This window comes from Crotalus tigris, unplaced genomic scaffold (assembly GCF_016545835.1).
Source record: "Crotalus tigris isolate CLP2741 ecotype Arizona unplaced genomic scaffold, ASM1654583v1 scf7180000017601.7605149639:7615979, whole genome shotgun sequence".
In the NCBI taxonomy this organism is placed as follows: Eukaryota; Metazoa; Chordata; class Lepidosauria; order Squamata; family Viperidae; genus Crotalus; species Crotalus tigris.
This window is the reverse complement of record NW_024096505.1, coordinates 3,206,809-3,226,706: the sequence shown is the minus strand read 5'-3', so window position 1 is coordinate 3,226,706 and position 19,898 is coordinate 3,206,809. Positions and strand designations below refer to the sequence as shown.

The following is a 19,898-nucleotide window of genomic DNA, read 5'->3' as shown; positions in this document are numbered from 1 at the left end:
ACAGTTCTAAACACAAATTGGCAATAAGTTGAAATCAGTGAGATGTTATTATATATAATCATGCTTGTGCTTGCTTTGCAAAAATAACATCCATTATTAATAATCACTCTTACTTTCTCACATTAGAATCTGCTCTGCTCTGAGCAAATAGTTTTTCAGTTTCCTTTTTAAATATTCAACTGCAGCTATAATTTGAATAAAGGGTTGGTTTTTTATGCCTCCATAAATTGAAATATGTAATAATCAATTCATTTTCTCTCTCTTATCTAACCAGATTAAAAAAAAACAGCAAGAAGTAGTAGGTTTTTTAGAGGCCAACAAAATTGATTTTAAGGAAATGGACATAGCCTGTGATGAAGACAACCGGAAATGGATGAGAGAAAATGTTCCGGGTGAAAAGAAGCCACAAAATGGGATTCCTCTCCCTCCCCAGATATTCAATGAGGAACAGTATTGTGGGGTAAGAAAAAAAAGTTTAATGTGGTTAAGGGATAAGGTGTTTACGAAATGCACATACATGCTTCCTAAAGTTTGTGAGAAAGAAATTCCTTGATCTAAATTAATTTAGGCCCACAATGCAGGAGAATGTTAACAGGGAAAGACTATGCTAATAGGTCGATCAAATGGATAGTTAAAATAAGTGACATTCTTTGCTGTATTGGATTGGCTTAATTTGAAAAGCTAAGATCATGTTTATGTGCTTTTGTTTCCTTTTTAGGATTTTGATTCATTTTTCTGTGCAAAAGAAGAAAATTATATTTATTCATTCCTAGGACTTGCTCCTCCCCCAGGCTCAGTGGTATGAATTTATCTTATCTTATTTTTCTTTTGAGTTGTCTTATAAAATTGCTATGCTGTTTTTTTTTAAAAAATGAAGCTGCAGTTTCAGATAGTTGGAGGCCACTTAGTTCCACTGCATAGTCCAATGAGCCCTACATCTGTCAGCTCTCTCTTTTTAAAAAATGTATGCATTAGATCAGGGCAGGCAACCTGTAGGCCCTTCAGATATTGTTAAACCCTAAATTGAATGATCAACAGATATCAACAGATATCTGAGAGTATAAAGTAAGATCAAGAAGCTAAAATAATATCAAGAAATTTATGAAAAGCCAAATAATTATTCCTTTCCATAAGAGCATGTCCCCTTTCTCTGATAACTTTAAAGCAGGGGTGGGGAATGATGGAACTTTTATGACTTGTGGACTTCAGCTCCCAGAATTCATAAAGGGGCCATTGTTCCCCACCTCTGCTTTAAAGGACAGTAGCATGGACATATTGTAAGATTATGAAGGGAAGTGAGGGAAAAAGAAAAAGAGTTGGGTGGAATATACTGTATTTCCTAATAATCTTTCACCACATTTGTGTGCTAAATTAAATTTCTGAAAATTTTCTTTCCACCCTTGTAATGCAATTAATGTAATTTGAAACACAGTGATTATATGGGACAGCTGGATGTCCTGCAAGGATAGACTGATATTTCTGCTGTCAGAATATTTTCTTAAGGGCAATTAATGTATATACAGAACAGTACATGCAATTCTACACTTCTATGTCATAATAAGGGGGATAATAAATTAAAGGGAAAACAAGATTACTTTTCTTTTAATTCAAACAGAGCAAGAATCCTAAAAAAAACCCTTAAAATTCATTATCATTGAAAATAGATACATCATTTTTGAATAAATACCAATGTAGTTATAATGAATACATAAATTCTATGCAGGACCAACAATTCTCGTTCATTCGAAAAGGAAAATGTTTTCATGTAAAAATGCAGCTTATTTCTCAAAACCTGTTTCTGACATCAGTATTCAGTTTGATTAATGCTAATTTACAGTCCCTCTTCAAATACTTTGGCCACCTAATGAGAAGGAAGGACTCACTGGAGAAGAGCCTAATGCTGGGAAAGATTGAGGGCAATAGAAGAATGGGACGACAGAGAATGAGGTGGCTGGATGGAGTCACTGAAGCAGTAGGCGTGAGCTTAAATGGACTCCAGAAGATGGTAGAGGACAGGAAGGCCTGGAGGAACATTGTCCATGGGGTCACGATGGGTCAGACATGACTTCACAACTAACAACAACAACAACATTCCTTCTTAATCCAACAAGTATAGCATTTCTACACTAATCTGCACTTGGAATTTCCCTGGATAGTCAAAAGTAGGGATATAGTTTGGTAATATTGCATTGTTTTTAAAAATGATATGCCTATGCAAGATGTTTTAATACCAGAGTTATGATGACATTATGGAAGATGTACATTCTGTAAAAACAATCAAAATACTTTACATTTCATTATTCATAGGACAGGTCATCTACTGAGAATAGTTTAGTTTAAGGAGTGCAGGAAGCCTACAACATACACTACTCAACAGCTCTATCTTTCAAAAGATGAGGAACTGGCCTTGACCACTATCTCCCTCCTCCCAAAATACCAACATATCCATGGATTCCTGGCTGAGTTCACATACTGCACTAAGCAATAACATAGTTTGTTTGGGTTTGGATCAAACCCAAGCCTAACCATTGCCATTTGCAAACCATCATTCATACCTTAGGTGTAATGTATGAATCCAGCTACTCTGTCTTTAGCATCTGTTGCCTGAGGCAATATCCTCATTCTGCCCAATTAAGTTTATATAAGGATTATCATAACCAAAGAAGTGCATTGCCTATCAATGAAGGATGAGATAATGCTTCAATGTTTTCTCTAAGTTATTCTATGCCTTCTATTTGTTTTGATGTTGTGCATTCCAGAGAGTCAGATAATAAGCAGCAAAAGTTAGAGAACCTGTAATTGCTCTGGTTTCTGCTATATTTTTAAAAATGCAGCTAAATATGCTGAATCTATCTATCACTGCATTGTATTCAGGTCATGAAACTGCCTGGCTCACTTGCTTCTACCTGTTTTTGAGAAGATTTCAAATATTATTTGTATCCTTTTGCACAGGAAGGGAGGATTACAGAGGAAGTATTGACTGTGCCAAATGGGGATATTTCTGGAGAAGAGAACAAAATTGCAGAGGCAATATATTTCTTTTCTTTTCTGTATAGCAAAAAATATTTAAATCTATGTGTGTGTGCATGCACACATCTGTGCTGAATTTAGTTTCAAGGGAAAAAAACAGAATTCTTAAATAATAGATTTTATCTGCCTGTTATCTATAAAGGCTATTGTGATCGCAAAGATGTGAAAGACACCAGGTTGCCAGTGAAATTCTTCTACTTGCATGCAGGGGTATAGGATGCTTATGTATATTGCAGAAGTGGGGTGGAATGAAGTGGAATGGAATGGAATGGAATAGAATAGAATAGAATAGAATAGAATAGAATAGAATAGAATAGAATAGAATAGAATAGAATAGAATAGAAAGTAGAGTAGAGTAGATCTCTTTATTGGCCAAGTGTGATCGGACACACAAAGAATTTGTCTTCAGTGCATAAACTCACAGTACATATAGTTGTACTTATGAGCAGTTCTAGACAGGCCAGATGCCAGACCTTGTGGCGATCCAAATTACAACTACAATTTCACGTTCAGGCTTTCATGTTAAGTGTGGGAAGTCAGAAGACATAGCTAGCTCATGAGTGCAATATTAAGGGTGGATGAAAAGCATGCTCCCAGATCTGCCAATATATCTGTGTGTCCTATTCATCAGTAAGACATGAATAAGGCTTCTGTTTGAGCATGACAGCTCTCCATTTGAAATATAATGTGCTCCCATTATGTGAACAGAAAAATACGAGTTTGCAGACCTAACCATTTAAAACTTGAAATAGCACACCTGACTGAATCATAAAAATAGTCACATTAATGTATGAATATGTGTGTCTAACCAATATAACATGAAAGAGTATGCAAGCTCAGAACATAAAGATGTAGATATCACTCAATTATACCTTTAAAGATTCAAGTGACCAAATCAGATTATTTAAAATCGTCATAATGACCATCACTGAGTCAGGTGATTCTGATATTACTCATGTTGTTGCCAGGAGACTGAAAAATCTTCAGTTACCGAAGAAAATGAGATACAAGCAGAAGATGAGGTTGAGGCCACGCCTGAGACTGAGACTGAGGGTGAAGCTCAGGCTGAGGCTACTGAAGCACAGGTTATTTTCTTTCTCTTGCCAGTTTTATTCAAAACTTTTCTCATTCAATTTTATTCCTCTACATTTTGTGCAAGAATGAGAGTCTTTGAATATTTACAAATGTGACCTGAAACAAGGTCTGCAGAATTCAGTCTGTCCTCTTCCATTTTCTCTCCCTACTAGTTTGCCCTCCCTCTCTCCCTTGTCCCCCCCTCCCCTCAGCATTCCTATATTCATGGACCAGAAACTGATTTTGGTGGTTTAGCTTCCCTTTCTTCAAAATAAATATTTTCTAATTGTTGGATTTCCACTAAACCTGCTGACACCTAGCTGTTCTGCAGGGGTGGTATTACTTGACTGCATAAGCCAGGGGTGTCAAACTGCCGACCCGCAGGCCAGATGCATCACGTGGAAGCCACGCCCCCATTGCCGGCAATGGCAAAACTGTCCCAATATGTTGCGCGATGTCATGTGACGTCGCGAGTTTGACATGTCTGGCATAAGCTATTATAGAGTCTTCAACTTGTAACCACAATTGGGACCAGAATTTTTGTTGCCAAGCAAGGCAGTTGTTAAGTGAGTCACACCCAATTTTACAACCTTTTCTGCCATGAATCACTGCAGTTCTTAAGTGAATCATGTGGTTGTTAAGTGAATCTGGCTTCCTCCATTAACTTTGCTTATTGGAAGCCAGGTGGGAAGGTCACAAACGGGGATCACATGATCCTGGGATACTATAGCCATCATAAATGCATGTTGGTTGCCAAGTACCCAAATTTTGATCACATGACCATAAGGATGCTGCAACAATCACAAGTGTTAGGACCAGTTGTAAGTCACTTTTTTTCAGTGCTGTTTTAACTTTGAACGATTGCTGAACAAACGGCTGTAAGTTGAGAATTACCTGGACAAAGAGCCCCACCAGAGCTAATACATCTTCTTTTGCCCAATTTTCATTTCTACCAAGCACAGTTAGATAGCATGGTTTGGATTCACCAGAATGCATGAAAATTTGAGGCAGCCTCAAGGTTTTTTGTGCACCAAACTCACCTTTTTGTGAAATACTCTGTTAATATATTTGCCAAAAATTGGTAGTACAATGGCCTGCAGTTGTGAAGTTTATACAGTATAATTGTTAAAAATAAATCTCCTTCATCCACAGGTGTGATGGAGTTCCAATCATCTAGGCTCCTTCAGGATTCCCCAAAAGATTAAGTGTAGCCCTGGAATCTGCTCTTCATGACTTCAATGCTGGGAGATACAATATGAAACTGTACCTTATCATACACAGTCCCATTCCTTACATAATTCCAAGCCTCATATTTTCAGGCAAATGACTGCTAAGGGGTGATAAGTAATTGTTCCTTCTGGAGGAATAAAAATAAGCCCTTTTATCTGTAGTTCCAAGTTGAAATTGGTTGCAGTGCAAAGAACAAGTTGCAACAAAAACAATAGTATTCCCAGCAATGCTGCAGGCATAAAAATTGCACATCCTCTGTCATTTCTTTCCTTATATTTAAATTCATTTTCCATTTAACTCAAATTAAGCATTATATGACACTTAGCAAGTCTGTTGTCAAGAATTGCCTTGGCAGAATTACACTGCAAATACTAATACTGTTGCTGTTCCTCTTGGCTCTTCTACCTGCTAATCCCCTATCAACCCAACCTCTTTAAACCCTTTTAGAAATCTGGGCAAGTAAATAAACAACAGAAGACCCATGGCCCTTGATCTCCTTCCCCAGGAATGGTAATGGGGAAGCTTAGAAGCAGAATAAAACAAGAAAAAAAAAGGCTAAGATTTGGCACAGGATTACTGTGCCAAGATAAGCCAAATTTTGTAACTTCTACATGCACACGGAAGAAATATTTAAACTTCTTTCATACAGCATATCAGTATCTTTCAGCAAGAAGTGGAGAAGAATAAGGACCTGCCCCATACCTTCTGATTTCTTCTCCAGTAGATGGTTGATTTTTCAAACCTGTCTTTTCAACAAACATTTGTTTTTTTTTTTTTTTTAAAGAAATCTGATGTTCACCAAATGCCGAATTCTATAGCCAGCAACAAATCCCATGCTATGCACCTGGGGAGTCACTAAATACAGGCAATGCTGATGGTTTTCATTGCAATAATAAGAATAACATATGTATCTCAATGGTAGTGTTGTCATTTTTTTGGCTTTCTTTTTAAATCCCTCTTTAGCAATAGTCTTTCATGGTCTGTTGCAGGAATAAGATGAAGAGCAGCCAGCAACAGAAGTACAGTAACAAGTTTGAATTCCTTATTTCACATGATTTTTTTCACTCTGTTTATTTCTTTTAAATATATTTAAAATATGCTGTGACAGCTATTTTTCTTCCAAATTAACTTTGGGAATATAATTGTTACGACTGAAAGCTAACAAGCAACATTTTTATTTAATTCTCATAAGCATGTTGAATTTAGGCACTAACACAATGCCCTCTTCTGGCCAGAAGTAAGGAGCTCAGAGGGTAGTGAACATCTGTGGATGATTAGGGAACCAATGTTAAGCTGAAGTTACCATTTCAATTGTAGTTGTATTATATACAACTATTTTATTTTTATACAACTATTGTATTTTATATATTTATTTAACAAATTTATATGGCCACCTAACATGCCTATGTAGATAATCTAATGTAGATTATTTGCTCCAATGTGTTCTAGAGCCATTCTCCCCACACCGTATGGTGATGAGATTTCTTATAATTGCCTAATTAAATAGAAAGGCTTGAAAATCAAAGGACTTATTCTAAACAACTCTTTGTACTTAAGTGCATGCATGTATGTGTATAGACTACTGCAGAAAATTAAGTTGACTTTTTGTACCAAGAAAAAAGTCTCTGTGTTCTCATTTAATCAGTAGGGGTGATTACTTATGTCTGTATGTGTTTCTGTAAAGAAACAATATTCCTAAAATGCACAAAGCACTTTTCTTGAAGATTACATTTTTATTCAGCAAAATGAAATTGCTGGCAATGCATTATAATTGCATACGGTGTAGGTGCTATGTTCAAATGAAGGAATTCTTTCTTACTCACAATTTATGTCAGAATTAGAGGCCAGTTTATATGTGGCATGTCAAGAGTACTGAACTTGGTTACTTTGAAAATCAATATGAACTTTGCATTGTAGCATAAGCTTCTTCTTTTTTTGTTCCATGAGAAAATATGCACCTCCGATACAACAGATGTTTCTTTTAACTTCATTGTATGACTATTCTTCCATTATTTTGTGTAATGAAAGGAAGCAGGACAGGAGGAAGAGGAGGAAAAAATGAAAGAAGAGGAAGAAGAAGAGGAAGACGAAGAGGAATCTTAGTACATTTGTTTGCTACTTTTTCTTCAGATGTTTCAGGTAAGTATAGGAATAGCAATAGCACTTAGGCTAATATACCAACCCATAGTGCTTTACAGCAGGGCTTTTCAACCTTTTAACGGATTGCACCACTTTTAGGATATGGCAGTATTTGAGTACCACCAATTGCCTAGCAAGGTCAAAAACATGATGACCAAAAAAAAAAAAAAAGGAAAAAAGTGATAAAGTACAGGTAGTCCTTGACTTACAACAGTTTGCTTAGTGACTGTTCGAAGTTACAGTGGCACTGAAAAATGAGGCTTATGACCATTTTTCACACTTATGACCTTTGCAGCATCCTCAGGGTCATGTGATTTACATTGGGATGCTTGACAACTGATTCATATTTCTGATGGTCCCAATGATCCCCTTTTGCAACCTTTTGACAAGCAAAGTCAATGGCTGGGGGGGGGGCATGGCCAGCTTAATGTCGCTTAGGTCGGGGTGTGCCTGTGAGAGGAGGCAGGGAGGATGGGGATCCAGGGGTCTTCAGTGGAGGAGCTGGGACTGGGGTGGGCACCAGGGCATGGTAGCTCACCGTCCCTCTTGGGCCTTGCAGGGGACTCCCGAATGGTGGCGTGGGCTGCCCAGAGCCCTGGGCAGCAGAGGGCAAGCGCCCAGCCTGCCCTTCAAGCTCTCAGGGCATCAGGACCTGCAGCTCAACCCTGTCCAGCCCCACTTCCCTGAGGGGGTGCCCAGCTGCGCTTACCTCCTCCTTGAGGCTGCTGCTGCTGCTGTGCTCACTCTCCTTGGCCAGATTGCTCATGGTGGGTGCAGGAGGGCAAAGAGCGTGGGTCAGAGGGAGGCCCACTCCCTCTCCATGTGAGGAGACCTGGCTTTGAAACCAAAGCATCCTTAGAGATAGGATGGCAGACCACCAGTATAGGTAGAGGAGGGGGCAAGGGGATGGCGAAAGGGCAGCAGGTCTGCTGGTGACCAAGTGCTAAGGCAGGATTTCTCTTAGAGCCTCCCTCCCTCTCATTATAATCTTCCTTCCTTCCTTCCTTCCTTCCTTCCTTCCTTTTTCCCATTTCTTTTTTCCTTCCCTCTTCATTCTTTCTCTCTTCTTCTTTGCCCTCTTTCGTTCTTTTTCCTTCCTTGTTCTCTTTCCTTCTTTTTCTTTGTCTTTCCTCTTTCCCTTTCTCATTTCCTGTCTCTTCTTGGATGCTCAAATGCAAAAGGGGAAACATTTCTCGATGCCTCCTTGCCTTGTGATCAAATGCCACTTTTGCTTGTAGTTTGTGGCCACTTAAAAGATTGAGAAAAACTAGGGTCAGTTTATCCCGTGCTTGCATTTAATGGGGGCGTCCACAGACAACAGTACAGCAAAACTGTCAAAATAGTTGATCAGAGCTCCTCCATTTTTTATGTGCAACAGCTTTACCATTTAGAAACAGAGGTAAGTTAGTTGCTTTTCTATTAATACATAATCCTTAAAAGGGCTCTTCTGTAGGGATTCTGCCTTGGTTTAATTCAGACTGGAAATATAGCAAAGGAAAATATTTTTCCCCACTCTGCTTTGTCCTGTTTTCTCCACTGGAAATGGCTGTTAGCAACACACAATGAGGAAATACTTTCCTAAGAGCTCACAATTCAAGAATACCAATGTTAACTTGGATTGCCAACAAAGTTCTGTCTGTGACAAAACAGAACACAAAATTGCTTTCTCTTTTGAACTGCGGCATTTCCAATCAAGTTGCCCCTCCCTCCCTCACCTTTGGTGGCTCTCAGCTCTCTCAGACCCACACTCATGTGTGTGTGTGTGTGTGTGTGTGTGTGTGTGTGTGTGTATGCATGGGGGGTGTTTTACCCCTTGCAGTCCCATGCCCTCAACAGAGACCTTCAGCGATGGCAGGCTGCAAACTAATGAAAGCTGTTTTTTTGGAGTACTTGTTTCTTTTTCTCAACATGATGCCAATTGCATCATGCCCTGCCCCCCTCAGCTTCTGGCTTTGATAGTAGCTATGAGGCGTCGTCGGTCTGGGCTTGCCTCTTTTCTTACTGAGTGGTCAGCAGGGATGGTCAGCAGGGACTCTGAGTGCTCACTGCCTCCTATATGCGTGCCCAGGAGTTGGGGTGGGGGCAGCGCCTCATTGGCCCTTTCCCACCGAAACCTCCTCTTTTTATATCCTTTCCTCTCCCCCCTCCTTTTCCTTACACCTCCAGCTGGAGCCGGGCGCTGAGCCCAACAGCTTTGTAGAAGTGCCAATCAGCTGGAGCCCGGCACTGATCCTGGGGCTTCTGCCAAGCCCCAACAGTCCTGCAGCTCCAGCTGTCTCTCCCTCAGGCTTGTGCAGTACTGCAGCCACTTCAGCTCATTCTTCTCTCCCCCCCCCACTTCTCTAGGACAGTTGTGTACCACCTGCTAGGTTAATCGTTGAAAAGCTCTGCTTTACAGCACACTCTGGGTGGTTTACAATGTAAGCATTCTGCCCCCAACAATCTGGGTACAATCAGAAGAATGGAAAGCTGAGTTAACCTTCAGCTCTGTCAGGATCTAACTCCAGGCTGTGGGCAGAGTTTGCCTGCAAGTTTGCATTCTATCTACTGTGCCACCAGGGCCCAAATCATAAATATGCTGATTTCTGTTTCAGTGATACTCTAATTACCTCAATTTTCTTAATTAAAAAAGCAAACAAAAATACCTGTAAAATCTGAATAATTGCCATTGTTCTTGTTCTAATAAAAACACTTAAAGAAAAATTATTTCCAAATTAAAAATGAGGGATATTTCTTGGCATTTCATCATCATCATCATCATCCTCTTCCCAGTGTTATTCCTGCAGGTGCAGGGTCTGCTTTTTGAATTGATAAATGTCATCTTGCATGATCAAACATAGCATCTGGGTCAAATTGGATAATTTTGATGTCTACATTTATTGTGCTTTGCCATTTTTGCTTCAGTCTTCCACATGGGCACTATTTGACTTATAACAATTAAGCCATACATAATGCTTAGTTCACAAATGGTGCTATGATTGATTTTGGCTTAATGTATATGAAACCACTTACTGTGATTTTTAAATCATGGCTTACACTTTAGCTATATATGAAAACAGATCACCATTTGTCAAATAGTATTGACAGTACTATTGAAAATAATGCTACTGAAAAGGAAAACTGGGCGCCTGAAAAAAATAGTTCAATTTTGCTTGAGAAGGCAGCATTTTTTGCAACTTTGCATCTTTGTGGATTGCTAAAAGAAACAAGGATAAACCAAGATAACAAAACATAGTTTAAAAAGTCAGAATTGACATCAGATTATGGCTTCCAGTTGAAGCTTGGCTGCTAACAAACACATGCTTTGTTGCTTAACCTGGAATCAGATATTGAAAAGAGCAAAGGAACAAATAGGCAAACTAATTCTAAATAATATTATTCCTGAACCATATTGTTCTGTGTAATCCTTTGAATGTATTTTCACTATAGGAACTGGGAACTGATGATATCACTGCAGAGTGAAGACAACAATCACTTTTCCTCCATGCAACTATGCAACTCCAGATATCAGCACAGATATAATTTGAGACATTAAGCAGCTCCACATGTGAACTTTCTACATAAATTTTGTTGTGTTGAATATGTACAGTTGTTTGTGCTATTCTGCCTTGGCGTCTAGTGGGGCTTCAAATCTTGATGATCAACAAGCATTATGAGATTGGCTTTAGGATACGTGATTCCTCTGAGCAGGGATTAGTTCAGTCTCCATATTGGTTTTCTGATAGGTACATACTACGCCATTCTCAACTGGAAAACCCTAAAGAAGCTTTCAATGTATGTGCCACAATTTACTGATCTTTAAAATAGCTGTATAATATACAGCAATTGAAATAAACCCATTTCATGCCAATGGCCTGCTTGTGCTTGTACAAGCATTCATTTGTCAATGTCAGTCATAAAATTAGACAGCTAAAAATCATTCATGTTTTCTTCCCTTAAAAAAAGCATTATGTGGCAATCACCTTTCCCCCTTCTATTTTTGTGCAAGTTTTACACTAATTTACATTTTTTTTATCATAATTCCACTTTTAATAGAGGCAGGCCTTTTCAAAAATATACTAATCACTGTATCAGTGTAAGTGAATAAGCTGGAATAATAGGTTTCCCTTCTGCTAATGAAATATTATATAAGGCCAAAAATATCTGAAGATAATTGATAGAGGGCAAAATTGTCTAACCCATTCTCTTGCAACCCTTGATATGTTTTGTGGGAAGCTATGGACATTAATGGAAAACCCATTGGTAAATAAACTAGTAACATTACCATAAAGAAATTAACTGCAACCCCTCCTCCTACAGCATGATGTGATTACAATAAGGATGGGCATAGGAAAAGTAATCAAATATTTGATTTTTGCAATTTAGTGACTTTAGTCACAGCAGATGCACTGGGAGGATCAAAATAGAAAGTATGCTGGAGATCCATAGACTCTTATTATTTTTAATAATACACTATTAGTATAATGTTAAAAAGACCTTAAATTGAGCTTGTCTCCTCCTGATGTGCATACACACACACACACACACACACACACACACACACGCACGCAGGTCTTGGCGTATTTGGGTCTTTTCGCGTGTAAGATTGAGAGTATCTTGGCGACATTTTGACGAGGTCCCACTCGTCATGTTCAGGCTGGGGTCTTCAGCTTCGTGCTTGTGTGAGCAAAGTGTGATCGGAACTGCTGTCTCTCTATAAATGTTGGTGGGGGTGTGTGGAGTCCTGGCTTAGTTGCTGTAGGTGGGTTGGTTGGCTGTGTTGGAGTTATTGTTTGTGGATTGTTTGGCAGTTTCGTAATATCCTGAGTAGCTGAGATGCTGGCTGTGTGCCCATTAGTCTTTTGTGTTGTAACGACCTGGATAATGGGCTGTGTGGTGACATCCTGAGATCTAGTGTAGTGATATCCTGAGTTCTGTGTTGCAACATCCTGGGTGGTTGGCTGTGTTGTAACATCCTGAGCTTTAGCATTGTAACCTCCCGAGTTCTGTGATGTGATGTCCAGAGCAGAAGTTTGGCTCCGAGTTTGCGGTCTAGCTCTGTGTTCATGGTGTGTGTCCGTTTGCTTTGTGTGGGGGTCAGAGGGAGGTGCAGCAGCTGATGATGTCGTCATGGTTTGGCTTCTGGATGGTGGTTGCATTTCATCTGAGGAATGGGTTTGGGCTTGGGTTTGGGTCTGGTGAGGGTGAATGGTGGTGGCGTACTGTGCTGTTCTGGGTCCGGAGTCAGTTTATGTGGCTAGGACTCGTTTGTTGATTAGGGCTAGTTTCCAGATGTCTGGTAGGTGGGAGGTATCATCATGTTTATTCATGTTGTGGGGATGTTTCTCTATTTCGATGGCTTCCATAATTATTCTCTTGTGTTCAGTTTTGGAGATTAGTTTGGTTCCTTCAAAATCAATTTCATGTCCTGTAGCTTTAAGGTGCTGGAAGAGGGAGGAAGTTTTTTCTTCTTTTCTGACTGTGTTCTTGTGTTCTGTGATGCGTGCATTTATTCTCCTATTAATCTGTCCAATGTATGTGGCTGGGCAGATTTTGCATGGTATTTCATAGACTCCTTGGTTTTCTAGCTGGATCATGTCTTTGGGGTTTCTTAAGATGTTGGCTATTTTTTGGTCGGTGCCGAAGGCTGTCTTGATATTGTGTTTGTGGAGAATTTTGCTGATTTTATCTGTGGTGCGTTTGATGTAGGGGAGAAGGGCGATGTGGTTGTACTGTTCTATGTCTCGGTTCTTGGGAGATGTTTCTCTTTGGATTAGGTTGGTAATTGTATTTCTTTGGAATCCGTCGGAGATTAATATGTTAACCCAGGTTGTTACAACACAAAAGACTAATGGGCACACAGCCAGCACCTCAGCTACTCAGGATGTTATGAAACAGCCGAACAATCCGCAAACAATAACTCCCGACACAGCCAACCAACCTATCTACAGCAACTAAGCCAGCACTCCACACACACACACCAATATTTATAGAGAGACAGCAGCTCCAATCGCACAAGCATGAAGCTGAAGACCCCAGTCTGAAGATGACGAGTGGGACCTCATCGAAACATCGCCAAGATACTCTCAATCTTACACGGGAAAAGACCCGAATACGTCAAGAGCTGCATACCTGTATCGGTGAAAATCTAAGAAAACAGATTTCTTCTGGAATGGTTTTTCAGCTTTCCAATCTAGCCTATTTCTGAAATAACCTTATGTAGCTATTCAGGTGCTAGCTAGACTAAGCCCACTTGCCTTCTAAGATCAGCCAAAGTCTTGTTCAAGCAGGGTAATGGTTAAAGTATTGGAATTAGACTAGGGAGACTCAAGCTCATATTCCTTATTAATTCATCCCTCAGGCTAGGAATTTCTTATAAAGCTACTGTAAGGATGAAATTAGGGGAGACTAGCTGAATCTTTAAGGCTCATCACAACAAACCACTTGGGGTGCTCCTTTGGGTGAGGGTTAATTGGAAATGAGAAAGAAAAGGGTGAGAAATACTATTTCCCTATATAGTCATTCTATTTGAATTGTGCCTTTGTGATTTGGGAGTGATACAGGAGAGAGGAAATTGAAAATGAAACAGTAAAAAAAGAAAGAGGTAACCCTCCCAAACCTGTGTGCTGCATTGCCTACTGACTTGAGAATAAGTGAAAAGAAGTAGTACAGCAACATACTGTTAATTAACTCTACATATAGTTTCTCTTTTAGCCATTGGGAGTCATTGTAATAATCAGAATACATCCAGAATGTATAACTTCCCTAGCAAAAGAATCTTATTAGGTTGAAAATAATCAGAACTGCTGCTGTTTACATCAGGAGTTTGATAAGCACGATTGTTCTAACATCTGTACACTCTGTAATTAGCTTAATAAATTGTTGAAACAATGTGAAGGAACATTGAAATTGCTGCAGGACTGCTTATATATATTAATGGCTGTCCCAATGTTGGTGAATTGCAGCTGCCATTAGCCATGCTGGCTGGGGCTGCTAGAGTTGTAGTTCATCAGCATCTGGAGACCTATGGGTTTCCACCTCTGCTAGAGACACAGTGTTAGGATTTTACCTATTAAACTTGAAATCCATCACCTACCCACCAACCAACCTCTAAACTAGTCTCTTTCTGGACGGATGTGCATTAGCCTGTTTTTGAGTGAAGGTTTAATTAGCAACCCCATTACCTGTAATGATTGCACCTTGTGTTATTTATTTATCCCCTCCCCTTTGTATCATGTAAAAGCTGCTAGAAATCTCAGTGTACTTAAAAAAACCTTTTTCTATCCATCTGCCTGTGTTCTTGTTTATTTCATATGTCAAAGAAAGAATGTTAAGATATTGTGCAAGAAAAATATTTAGAGAACTTTTCTAATGGAAAGCAGTAGATTTATTCACGCTTCAAGGAATTTTAAGAATGTAACCATTTGAAAACTATAATAAGCTAAAATAGTTTGTTGTTATTTCAGTGCCTGTGCCTTTTAAAAGCTATCTGGATTTTTAAAAATAGCAGAATATGTAATATTCTTCATCATCCTCATGCCTTCGAAAAGTTGGGAATGAAGTTCCTAAAATTCCCAATTACAAAATTCTGGAATTCTAGTCCCAAGAAGTGAAGAGAGCACCAGATTAAATTCTAAAATGATTTTAGAAATAGTTATCTCAAAATTGTATTTTCAGTGTTCTGTAACTTCAGGGAAATAAGTTTATCATGACATAATAAATGAAGAAAAGCAAAATAACCTTGCTGTGAGATTACTGTTAGCATGCTTGCTATTAGAATCATTAAAGCCGTGTTGCTAGATGCATGGACTAGCACTGGAGAAAAGGAAATGCATAACTTTCAAAGATATTGAGTAATCTTGATTCATGGACAAGATCTAAAGAACTACTTTGGCCACGTCTTCTCGGAATCCCTTTGAATAGGAGCATTCATCAATATGGTTTTTAAAATTCCATGCTGTAGTTCCAGTACAATAGCTCCTTGCTATTGTTTTGCCCCTTCTTTTGAAAATGATTCCATAAAGTCATACATTTGGTATGGTGCAGTATCTGGAGATGCAGTCTAACTTTATTCATTTAAAAGCAGTGGTTGGTACGGAGGAGGAGGAGGCAAGCCACCATCACAACACACAATTCAGTAAAGAGCTGTGACATTTATGCAATCACACTAGACAAATCTGAACTCCACTTAAGATGCATTATTTTCCCAAGTATTTAGTATTTATTTAGCCCAGGATATTACTGAGATGATTCTTAGGGCTGACCTTAAGTAGAACCATTGCCTCTCTCTTTCTTTAAGCAGTTGCAAAACTGAAATTGTTTATTTTTAAGAATGACCCTAAAGAAAACCTGTTTGAAATTTGTGAGGACAATGCATTTTCTACATCTATGGATGACTCTTTCTTCACCAAAAATTCAAGGAGGCTTAGCTTCAGTAGCTTAACAGTTCTTGTTGTCTGATCTAAATCCAACTGCATTAATTTTAACTTAAGTCATTTTGATTACTTTTTTCCATTCTTGAGATGTTGGTACATAGCATTTAAACACAGATACACCAATGTTGGCAGTTTTATTTTCCATTTGGTTTTCTATTGCATTTGTCACATGAAGTTCATTATTTCCAGTTGTTACATACTGAATTAACATGTTTGCTGTGTTACCTATAAATAGAGGTTTTTGGTCATTCTGTTACACTATGCATGAGAAAACAAAAGATCTAAAAAGTCATGTTTAATAGAAAGAAAGCCTATTGATTCTCTCTCTCTCTCTCTCTCTCTCTCTCTCTCTCTCTCACACACACACACACACACACACACACACACCTCTGATAAACACAAAATAGATTCTGGCAGTGATACAAGAAATTGCAAACAAAATTAAATAATTATCATGAAAGGAAATGGGCTGAATACTAAAGTCTCTGGAACTAAACATTAATGCTAAATAAATGTAACAGTATAAAATAGATGGCAAATAAAGTATCAAGAGTTTGGAATGAGGCAGAAAACTTCTAAAACCCAGAATTTCAAATAGACAACTTTGATATAGTATAGAAAGTCCTTTAAAATTTATTATGCATTCTAAGCTTCAGATAATAGAGATTTAAAAATGTCATTTGAAAGATATGACACTATCTCTTTTCTAAAAAATGTGTTTAAGATTTTTTCCCCAGAATTAAAAACTGATCTCTATTTATAAAATAGGGTAAATCCAAGAAAATTATTATTCAGTTTATACAAGTTTTAGTAATGGATTATTGTAAATATGATAACAATAATGAACCAGTTTAACATTTTCAAGATGGTAAATAAGAGATTTTAAAATGTGGTAACCTGAATTCATGTAGCACACTAATCTATAAAATATTGCAGATTAATTTTTGCTTAATCTAGCATATTAGATGAAGCTGCCTACAATGAAGGGAAGCTAGAAAAGCCCTACCTGGATGAGTCTGAGGGATCATATAGTCCAGCATTCGGTGTTGGACAATGGACAGCCAAGCAATGCAAAAGACCTACATGCAGATGATGAAGGAATAACCCTCTTTCAAATCAAATCAATCTTTAGTGTCAAAGTACAACATGTGTACAATGAGATTGGCTAAGCCTCTCTTTGTGCACTCCCCCGACACAAACACACAATCTTATTACACCATGTGAACTTATTGCACAACGTGCCAGCCCCGCAAGTCTATCATGCATGGGAGTTATTTCCCATTCAGGAATCTGACATCCCAGGGTATAAACTGTTCTTCAGCCTGTTGGGGGGGGGGGCTGGCTATGCTTCTATATCTCCTGCCCAATGGTAGGAGAGTAAAGAAGTGCTGACCAGGGTGTGAATCATCCCTGAGGATTTTCCTCACTCTTCTAAGGCAGCGGGCCCTAGCGATGTCATCTAGTGGTGTCAAGGAACAGCCCACGATGTTTTGTGTTGTGCTCACCACCCTCTGTAATGTCTTTCTATCCACAGGTTCACTGTTTTTCTCTAGCAATCGATGTTTGAAATTTGCTGTCTATAGTTCTGGGTGGTAAAATATAGCCCTCAAATGCAATAGCCATTCTAACACCATCTAAATTGGTGCCCATCACTAGACGTGATGGCAGCAAATTCCATAGTTTAACAAGTATAAATAAGAACTCCTTTTTATTGAATTATTCATTATTCATTTAATATGAAAGATGCAGAGTTCTAACACAATAAAAGTGAAAAGCTTTTCTGTGTATACATTTTCCATGAGGCATTGAGATGGTAACAGCGTGTATTATTTTACACCTGCTTACATCTAATTCAGTTCAGTATTATTAAACTTGTACTCTTGATTGTTACACAAGAATAGAGAAAAGCAAGAAGCAAACTAATTTGTCTATAGTGAATTGTGTTGGCTGTTCTACCAACTTTGAAAGACTTGTTGGACTTATTGAAAGTCCCTTTACTATTTAATAATTATCAGGAACTTTGGCTACCATTGCTCACTTTGACATCAGAAACTTCAAAAATAAAGTAAAAATTACCGATCCCAACTCCAATCACTAGTCTGCATAATTTCCCAGTGTGCCCATTCTCTGCTTAATCTATTTTGTCTATTGTTTATTCTGTCATTAATCCATTAAAACAATTACTGAGAGCTGCTGAGATTGCCGAAGTCTTTCAGTGAGGAATTTGTTAAATAACTTTTGGAACTCCAAATACATAGTGAAATTTGGAATGTCTCTACTTTCTTTTTGATATCTTCATACATTTTAAATCAGTGGTTCTCAACCTGTGGGTCGGGACCCCATTTGGGGTCGAGCGACCATTTCACGGGGGTCACCAAATAAGGCTGTCCGCCATTTTTCCCCCTTTTCTTTGGCCACGCCCCTGGCACCCGGTGATGTATAAGTGGTTGGGGGTCACCACAACATGGGGAACTGTATTATGGGGTCGCGGCATTAGAAAGGTTGAGAACCACTGTTTTAAATAGTTAATGAGAGAGCACTTATCTTTGAAGAAGCTTTTCATTCTTTTACATTCCATTTTTTTAAGCATTTTTCCTGATAGACATTAAGATTTGATTCCCCATAGTCTTCAATTTGTTTTTTAAATACTGCAGCTATGTTGGCTATTTTTCAGTTTTTGAAAAAAAATAACAGAGTAACAGAGTTAGAAGGGATCTTGGAGGCCTTCTAGTCCAACACCCTGCACAAAGAGGAACCCTATACCATTTCAGACAAATGGCTGTCCAAACTCTTCTTTAAAAACTCCAACGTTGGAGCACCCACAATTTCTGGTGGCAAGTCATTCCACTGATTAATTGTACTAACTGTCAGGAAATCTCGCCTTAATTCTAGGTTGGTTCTCTCCTTGACTAGTTTCAATCCATTGCTTCTTGTCCTCCCTTCAGGTGCTTTGCAGAATAGGTCCGTTTCTTTGTGGCAAACCCGAAGATATTGGAACACTGCTATCATGTAACCTCTAGTCCTTCTTTTCATTAAACTGGACATACCTCCTGTTAAGTCCTCAGCGAAATGGCAATGACGCGAGAAGCAGTTGTAGTTCTCAGGAACCTCTTTATTTCTGTTCAGCATACTGGTTACAAGACGCCGACAATGCCCAAGTCTCCCTGCCCCTTTTATAGGCGATCCCCGGGCCAAACTGTAACATTTGGCGCGCCTGCACCCCGCGCTTGCACCTGCTCGGGACCGTTGCAGTGCCCCGAGCCTGCCTTCACAGGCTCAGGACATAACACCCCTTCCCCCCCGGCTAAGACTATAATCATACAATAATAATATGCAACCCAATACAAGTGTGATACCCATGCTAGCTTTCGTACCAGCTATCTCTTTTGCTTCCATTGTTCCCCAGTGTTCCATTTATTTTTTTCTACATGAACAGGAATACTCTCTGTTAACTCTGTTTTGCCAGTAGGGTTACAAAATCTTCTAAATACTTAGGAGATCTTTTAGCTCTCTGTGACCTCCTGATTTCTGGGTACCTTCCAAGTACCCCTTGACTGAGGGGGTGCTGTATGCTTGTTCCCCTTGCTTGGCCCTGGTGATTCCCAAGGACTGTGCTCCAATGCCTGGCCTGCTTGCTTGCCCACCAGGCTCGTCAGGCCAGGGCTTCTTTCTCTGTTTGACCTGGTTGTCCTGCCTGGTTGCAGGCTCTCTGGCCCTCCTAAGTGACTGCCACTGTTGGGCAACTCTGTAGAACCTCCCAGGTCTGTCCTAGACCTATCAAGAGGCTGTCTTTCCTCATGTTCCCGTTTTGTAACCGGGCTTACTAGGGTTTCAGTACTGTCCCAAAACTCAGTTGCCCCCTGAGTGATGCCAGAGGTGTTGTAGTCGGGATTCGGTTCCTCGACCACCTCCCTATGTGCTTGCCCCCTTCTAGGAGCAGTGGCAGTGTTGGGCCAACTAGACGGAATGTGTGCCAGCTCTCTTGCAGGGTGTGGGTTGTTTGGATGCTCC

General features: G+C 39.2%; 1 protein-coding gene across 2 annotated transcripts in view; it reads left to right on the top strand.

Moving 5' to 3' along the window:
• LOC120320077 (SH3 domain-binding glutamic acid-rich-like protein) overlaps positions 1-11,059 on the top strand; it is a 31,778-nt gene extending 20,719 nt beyond the window's left edge. For both annotated transcript variants that reach the window (XM_039369521.1, XM_039369528.1), the window contains 6 exons: positions 275-460; positions 719-799; positions 2,953-3,027; positions 3,999-4,115; positions 7,363-7,473; positions 10,903-11,059. In XM_039369521.1, the coding sequence (XP_039225455.1) occupies positions 275-460; positions 719-799; positions 2,953-3,027; positions 3,999-4,115; positions 7,363-7,437 (534 nt within the window). In that variant the 3' untranslated portion in view covers positions 7,438-7,473; positions 10,903-11,059. The remainder of the gene's footprint in view (positions 1-274; positions 461-718; positions 800-2,952; positions 3,028-3,998; positions 4,116-7,362; positions 7,474-10,902) is intronic.
• The last annotated feature ends 8,839 nt before the right edge of the window (positions 11,060-19,898 follow it).